The sequence below is a fragment of the Rutidosis leptorrhynchoides genome, chromosome 4 (assembly GCF_046630445.1).
Source record: "Rutidosis leptorrhynchoides isolate AG116_Rl617_1_P2 chromosome 4, CSIRO_AGI_Rlap_v1, whole genome shotgun sequence".
NCBI lineage: Eukaryota > Viridiplantae > Streptophyta > Magnoliopsida > Asterales > Asteraceae > Rutidosis > Rutidosis leptorrhynchoides.
In genome coordinates, this window is record NC_092336.1 from 72,793,776 (window position 1) to 72,802,127 (window position 8,352).

The window sequence follows — 8,352 nt, forward strand, 5'->3', positions numbered from 1 at the left end:
CAAAACTACTTGGTAAACAATCTACATGTTATACTGTCATCACTTAAATATACATAAACTTTCAACTCATTTCACATATTTATATTTTATATGAAGCTAATTTTCCTACAAATTACCTTCTTATCTGCTTAAAAAATAGTAAACCTGAATCATCTACAAATGGGAAAGTCTCCACACTAAGAAAATGGGATTAGCTGTGAAAGAAAAAACCTGACATTCATTTTTTTCACGTATATTCATAGCTGAGTCTACTAAAAGGGCGAACGCCTTATATGTTTACCTTATCGGTTAATAAACCTAAATCATCATGTTTATGTATAAATTGATTTATATTACCGTGTCCCTGTCCTCTCAACAGATTGCAACCTCAAGAAAGCTATGCTTTTGTATTATAAAAGATAACAGTACAAAAACCTTGAAACCATTTCACCTCAGTATTGCATTTGTTGAAAATAATTCACATACAAATTTTCAAAATTTGACACTAAATATGATGCTAGGCTTCCTTCCTTACTTGTTTGTATTGATTTCATAACATTTGACTCTATACTTGTGACCACCTCCAGAAATAACTTTCAGGAAGTAGCTTTCTGTCTCATCCATTTTGTAGCAGACCACTTCTCACCCGAGAGAACCTCACAACCTCCATGAATACTGTCGGGGTCCGATTCTCCATCAAGTCCCTGCAAGTAACCATAACACAGTATATAAATCATATAAACAGAAAACAATGTTTTAAATACTTTAAAGTTTCAAAGTGTCAAAAAATCAAATCACAAAACAATTGTTTATTGTCAAGTACTAAATCAAATTCTGATTATAAAGATTTGAGATGTCTAGAGGAACAAACCATGCTCCAAAAAAGTACAGCATCTCCTTTATTCGGTTTAACACAAAGTCCCTTCACCATTTTTCCACCACAACTGCATTCACCGGAAACAGCCTGACATTCATACAAGTTGCGCACATCTGTGCAGTTAGTAAAACATACTGTATATGATATTGACAAAATTATGCAGATAGTCCCTGTGGTTTGTTCATATTTGCGGGTATAGTCCCTAAACTTTTTTTTTTGCACTGGTAGTCCTCATGGTTTGCAATTTTTGCGCGGACACAGATTTGCAGGTATAGTCATCATGGAGGGACTATCCGTGCAAAAATTGCAAACCATGAGGACTATTAGTGCAAAAATAGTTTAGGGATTATATCCACAAATTTGAACAAACCAAAGGGACTATCCACGTAATTTTTTCTATGATATTTGATATTCTTTGGTAAACACTCTTTGTAGGTACACTAAAGAGTGTCTGCTTGGTTGTTTCTTATTATATGTGAACTCCATGATAATCAAATACACACACACACACACACTGTTACGAAGATAGAACATAGGCAAGTGAAGAGGAGAATTCAACACTTACCTTAGGAAAAAAAGTTTCACCCCCTTCAACATTATCAGTCAAATACATCAACATCGTCGCTACTCTTTGACCACCACGCTTCAAGTTGAACTGCAAGGAAATATACCTCAGCCTTATCAAGTATCCCAAAAGATTGAATGGCAAAGCAGGTTGACTAATTGTAGTAACATACATAGAATACCAAAACGTAAAAATTTAATTACCGTATCAGAGAAATAGTCATGATGTGGTCGGTAAAACTGATTTGGTTCGTACCTGTGCCTCTGTAGATGTTAGTTTTAATATTGAAAAATGTATTAGTATTCTTGTGAATAACTACCAATTAAGAACTCAACAAAAATCACCAACCTTAACACCTGAATGAGTTCACCATTTTCAGCTGGAATTTGAGAATATGTAGCAATACGTTTCTCAATGGCCTGATTATCCACATAAATAAGGTATGGTATTGTTCAATTGTACTAAAACTGTAAAATGATGATTGAAAAATACGTGTTTGTGTGTGTGTGTACATATATACAATCTGATGAGAGCATACTAATACTAACATGTATCATTGGATGCTTCCTCTCTTCATGATTTAAAAACATGCCTGAACTTGTTCGAACATTACTTTTGACTCCCTATTTAAGATAAAAACATTCAAATACTAAATCAGCTGCTTATGCACTCCAACAAAAGTGACGGTTGATTATTAACAAAAAGAAACCATTTTAGCGTACCTTCCCAGTTTTTGCATCTACAACAGTAGACACGTGAAGACGGGGCTTGGCTATTGCTCTAAGATAATCACATTCCTATAAAGGCAGCAGTAACAAGCGGTTAGCATAAAGCACCCATGAAACATGCAAGAACTACCAGATATATAGTAAAAATGTAAAAAAGATTCAACAAATTACAAAATACAACTGTTGTGTTCTTCAATGCAATAAATTTTGACTTATTAAAAAGGAATTATCTAATTGTAGCCCTTAGGTGTAAACTTAGAAAATTTTTATACATAATTATTTGTATTGTAAGGTAGTAAGTGAAGTGGTTAAGAAGAGTTAGTGGGTAGTTATCAAGAAAGTACAACTATATGATGCATGTCCTAAAATTTTAAACATAGCCCTTAGGGCTACAATCAGAAATATCCACTTAGAAAACACAACTTTGATGTCACACTCTAAAAACTACAAGAAGTTACTCTAAGCTTAAAGTAGGGAAAAAGAGTGTAATCTAACTGTCAGTATTATGAAACATCGTGAACATTAATTAACACTTTATTTGTGTACCGCAGAGCTTAAAAAATTGTGGAACAAAATGATTCTTGGGGACCAGCTAACTATTTCAGGTTTTACCTGCAACATAAAGAAAAAAATAGCATAAAAATCAAGGATCAAACTTTAGATAAGATATAACGATATGTATTAGCATGATTTAAATGACGACTAAATGAGCAGGTGAACGCCGTTAAACTGTTTCTTAGTGATTTTTTATTTAGCCTGAGAGTAATCCAAAACCTTTGCTTGATATAAGGTTTGCAGTACTTAAACACTTAAAAAAAAAGAACTGTATGGGTCCATAAGGAGCACGTACATATCCAATACGTAAAATTGCGGCTTCTTTGTCATTTTCCCAACTGGATACCACTAAACCATAAGAGAGTAGATGACCAAGTTAGAACTAGAACGTTCACAAACAAAATGTTATTGTCATGAAGAACATGTAACATACCGACCTGAAGGTAAATGATTATCACCACTATTTTGACTCCCAAATGTTCTTAATGAAGGTAACGCAGTCCCTATGAATAATATGCTTGTTAGAAGTCCACAAAACTGAACAAGAAACTTTATCTAACTCTTAAAAGTTAAGATCCAGAAAAAACTGAAAACTGAAATATACTAAAGCTCTTCTTATTACAAGTCTAGATTTTTACACAATTGAATGAAGTGAGCAGCACGATTCAACCTGAATATTTTTATTATGGACTAATTGTTTTGGCAAGATTCCTTGCCTTCGTGTACTTTATCCTTTTCTTTTATATATTGATTTGCCTTTCAAAAAAAAAAAAAAAAAAAAAAATTATTATGGACTAAAGCAGTGTAAAGTGTAGTCATACACCAGAGCAGGATATATTACTCTATATATCTAAATGGCATAGGCCAAATGAATAGTACCACTCACACTTCCCACAAATTCACCTCGAACTTTTTATATCTTCACAATTCAACCCCGCCCTTTATAATACTTAACTTTATAGCTTTTATAAACTTACCACAAAGTTTTCACATTTTATAATTTAACCATTAAATTTCTCATTCATAATAAATCGACCACATAATTACTCTATAAATCTAAATGGCATAGGCCAAATGAATAGTTACACGCATAATTTTCACAAATTCACCTCGAACGTTTATATTTTCACAATTCAACCCCGCCCTTTATAATACTTAACTTTATAGCTTTTACAAACTTACCACAAAGTTTTCACATTTTATAATTTAACCATTAAAACTTCCCATTCATTATAAATCGACCACATAATTTTTACTAACTAACAACTATTCATTTTTTCAACCACATAATTTTTCACTTTATTATTGTTTAACTTTTTCCTTATTATAAATTAACTACGTAACACATTATATATATATATATATATATATATATATATATATATATATATATATATATATATATAGACAAAGGCTTTATGAATAGCTCTTCCCCATGTTTTAATCGTTTGTACGTCGTGCAAAAAGGTTGTACCCACAATGACACCACACTAAACATTGACAACCATTATAAACTTTAGGGCGCCAAATATAAATTCCTAGGGTAAAAAAATGTAAACTCCATAGGGGTCTAAAGTTAAACTTCAAGGGCCAAATCGTAACTTCTTTATTTTCCATAAAACTCCCCAACAAATCCACCTAAATTTTTAACAGCCTTTAAATTTTCGTACGATTCGGGATAGGTTTAACCGACATAACCGTTAAACACGAAATAATTTTTTTTTTTTTAGGAAAAGGGGACGGCACCCCGGAGAATTTTATACCATCAAAAAACACGAAATAATTTTACGAACCAAACAAAACAAATTATATCCGAAACGGAGTCCCGACGCGAAGCGAGGGCTCCTCCACTAGTTTGGACTAATAAGAAACAATTTTGTATATGCCGTTAGATTGTATTTGGTTGAGAATAGTTTACCATATGAATCTTCCATATTCCGAATAAATGCCAACTGAAGCAGAGCTCCTGCATTGTAACCAACATAACAATATTACTAAACATTGTTTTAAACATGTATCACTTAAAAAAAAAAAAAAAAAAAAAAAAAAACACACACACACAAGATGGCCTACTGGTACGCGCCCTAATATTCTCACAAGAGGTCTCGGGTTTAAACCTCATTAGCAGCACATTTTGAGGTGCTGGCCAGGAAAAGGTTGGAAAACGGTAACGAAATAACACGGTTAGACCACGTAGGATAACTAGAGAACCTAATTGGTTTACCTTTAACTTGTTCAACGGTCATTGCAATTAGGTTTACGTTATCTTTCCAACCATTCCCTTAGACAAAAGACCTCTTTTGTTGTCGCTTGACTACACAATAGGTCTACCACATAACCATGTTATAAATGGGAATATCATTGTGTATGCTAAGGATAAGGTAATCTTCACTGTGAAGTCTGCCTCATTTAAGTTATACGATTGCAACCGGTATCAAAGTTGTTGCTACCCTAGATCATAATTCAATTTGCTTACATGTCCTCGGTCAGATCTGATTTTAGTCAAACAATATCCAGTTAACTATAATATGAAACAGCCAGAATTTAACCCTAAAAATCGACGAAATAGCCAAATTCTCGTAATACAGTCACAGATCATCAACTATGGCCACTCAGTGAGCTAATTAATCAACACTAACACAATCACTCGGCAAACATTTGAGTTGTATGACTCTTATCAATATTTATAATTTATTCAATAATTATTACTACAAGTTTAAAGGTTATTGATCCTTTGTTGCTTTTTCTTCACGCTTAGTAACAACAAAATGAAATCGAATCAATCTGGTAAAATTAAACTATATATACATAACCAGGAATGGGTTCAATTATTCAATCTACATTTCTAAGCACTGTACCAATTAAGTCAACAGAAAACTGTAAAATTAGAGGAGGATGATAACTACTGACATCAATCACGATCACAAGTACAACTTACGATAAATTGAAGTTGGCGATATAATTATAATTAGGAACTAATGATAAAAATAAATATATTACCAAAAAGCATTCCGATAGTGACGAGTGTAAGTAAAGCGATAACGATTCTCATCGCATTAGAAGCCATGTCGATTGCCGTATCCGAATCAGTTTCCGGATCGGATGTTTGGTATTCAACTCCGGTTCTCTCTCTTTTCCTCACAGTGTTATTTTCACATGTTTTATTTTTATTTATTTATTACGACAATAAATATTGAATAAAACGAGGCGGGGTTCGCGCGCTGCTTAAAAAGTGCTAGCGATTTAACTAAAATAAAAAATTAAAAAATATTATATATTTTAAACCGTGTAATAGCTAACGTATTTATTCATGTATACTATCCTATCAACTTTATCCAAATGATAAAGACATAATAGGCAAAAAAAAAAAATGATGAACATTGCTCGTCCAATGGGAATCCGGGAAAAAAAAATTAAAATGATGAATAGTGGAAAATATAAAAAAAAAACTATTGATGAATAGTACTCGGCCAATAAGAATGCTAATCTGTAGTGACCTGAACTTTTTCATGTTTATATATATATTAAATGAAATTGTTATTTACATGATTAAGTGTTTCCAACATGTTAAGCAATCAAACTTGTTAAGACTTGATTAATTGAAATAGGTTTCATATAGACAATTGACCACCCAAGTTGACCGGTGATTCACGAACGTTAAAACTTGTAAAAACTATATGATGACATATATATGATTATATATATATAGTTAACATGATATTATGATAAGTAAGTATCTCATTAGGTATTTTAACAATGAGTTATATACATAAAATTGAGTTTATTGAATTAAGAAACTCGAAACGATATATATAACGATTATCGTTATAACAACGTCTTACTAAATACATATGAATCATATTAAGATATTGATACACTATGTTTAATCATGATAAATGATAAGTAAACATGTCATCAAGTGTATTAACAATGAACTACATATGTAAAAACAAGACTACTGACTTAATGATTTCGAATCGAGACATATATGTAACGGTTATCGTTGTAACGACATTTAACTGTATATATATCATACTAAGATATATTATATATCATAATATCATGATAATGTAATAATTTAACATCTCTTTAGATATAATAAACAATGGGTTAACAACATTTAACAAGATCGTTAACCTAAAGGTTTCAAAACAACATTTACATGTAACGACTAACGATGACTTAACGACTCAGTTAAAATGTATATACATGTAGTGTTTTAATATGTATTCATACACTTTTGAAAGACTTCAAGACACTTATCAAAGTACTTCTACTTAACAAAAATGCTTACAATTACATCCTCATTCATTTTCATCAACAATTCTACTCGTATGCACCCGTATTCGTACTCGTACAATACACAACTTTTAGATGTATGTACTATTGGTATATACACTTCAATGATCAGCTCTTAGCAGCCCATGTGAGTCACCTAACACATGTGGGAACCATCATTTGGCAACTAGCATGAAATATCTCATAAAATTACAAAAATATTAGTAATCATTCATGACTTATTTACAAGTAAACAAAATTACACATCCTTTATATCTAATCCATATATCAACGACCAAAAACACCTACAAACACTTTCATTCTTCAATTTTCTTCATCTAATTGATCTCTCTCAAGTTCTATCTTCAAGTTCTAAGTGTTCTTCATAAATTCTATAAGTTCTAGTTTCATAAAATCAAGAATACTTCCAAGTTTGCTAGCTTACTTCCAATCTTGTAAAGTGATCATCCAACCTCAAGAAATCTTTCTTATTTACAGTAAGATATCTTTCTAATACAAGAACTTTCAAGCCATAAAAGGATCCTTTGAAGCTAGATCTATTTTTCTCATTTTCAGTAGGTTTATCCACAAAACCTGAGGTAGTAATGATGTTCATAACATCATTCGATTCATATATATAAAACTATCTTATTCGAAGGTTTAAACTTGAAATCACAAGAACATAGTTTAGTTAATTCTAAACTTGTTCGCAAACAAAAGTTAATCCTTCTAACTTGACTTTTAAAATCAACTAAACACATGTTCTATATCTATATGATATGCTAACTTAATGATTTAAAACCTGGAAACACGAAAAACACCGTAAAACCGGACATACGCCGTCGTAATAACACCGCGGGCTGTTTTGGGTTTGATAATTAAAAACTATGATAAACTTTGATTTAAAAGTTGTTCTTCTGAGAAAATGATTTTTCTTATGAACGTGAAACTATATCCAAAAATCATGGTTAAACTCAAAGTGGAAGTATGTTTTTCAAAATGGTCATCAAGACGTCGTTCTTTCGACTGAAATGACTACCTCTTACAAAAACAACTTGTAACTTATATTTCCGACTATAAACCTATACTTTTTCTATTTAGATTCATAAAATAGAGTTCAATATGAAACCATAGCAATTTGATTCACTCAAAACGGATTTAAAACGAAGAAGTTATGAGTAAAACAAGATTGGATATTTTTTGATTGTTGTAGCTATGGGAAATATTGTAACAATTCTATACAAATCATATCCTAGATAACTTATTTTGTATTATACATGTATTCTAATATATTATATAATCTTGGGATACCATAGACACGTATGCAAATGTTTTGACATATCATATCGACCCATGTATATATATTATTT

The 8,352-nt window shown here is 31.5% G+C and overlaps 1 protein-coding gene across 1 annotated transcript; it reads right to left on the minus strand.

Moving 5' to 3' along the window:
* Positions 1 to 389: 389 nt before the first annotated feature.
* Positions 390 to 5,850, minus strand: LOC139839980 (prolyl 4-hydroxylase 1). Its single transcript, XM_071830199.1, has 12 exons — positions 5,705 to 5,850; positions 4,623 to 4,670; positions 3,142 to 3,207; positions 3,000 to 3,052; positions 2,696 to 2,761; positions 2,144 to 2,218; positions 1,970 to 2,044; positions 1,770 to 1,840; positions 1,625 to 1,676; positions 1,422 to 1,511; positions 851 to 943; positions 390 to 683 (listed from the first exon to the last, which is right to left on the minus strand). The coding sequence occupies exons 1-12, from the start codon at positions 5,769 to 5,771 to the stop codon at positions 576 to 578; spliced, it is 864 nt and encodes a 287-aa protein (XP_071686300.1). The 5' UTR covers positions 5,772 to 5,850; the 3' UTR covers positions 390 to 575.
* Between the last annotated feature and the right edge of the window lie 2,502 nt (positions 5,851 to 8,352).

Excerpts from the sequence above, each read along its gene's own strand:
- LOC139839980 (XM_071830199.1), bottom strand. The coding sequence starts at position 5,771 with ATGGCTTCTAATGCGATGAGAATCGTTATCGCTTTACTTACACTCGTC. Across the intron at positions 1,512-1,624 it reads ATGACTATTTCTCTGATACG|TTCAACTTGAAGCGTGGTGG; the intron begins GTAATTAAATTT and ends ATTTCCTTGCAG. Across the intron at positions 944-1,421 it reads GTGAAACTTTTTTTCCTAAG|GCTGTTTCCGGTGAATGCAG; the intron begins GTAAGTGTTGAA and ends TATGAATGTCAG.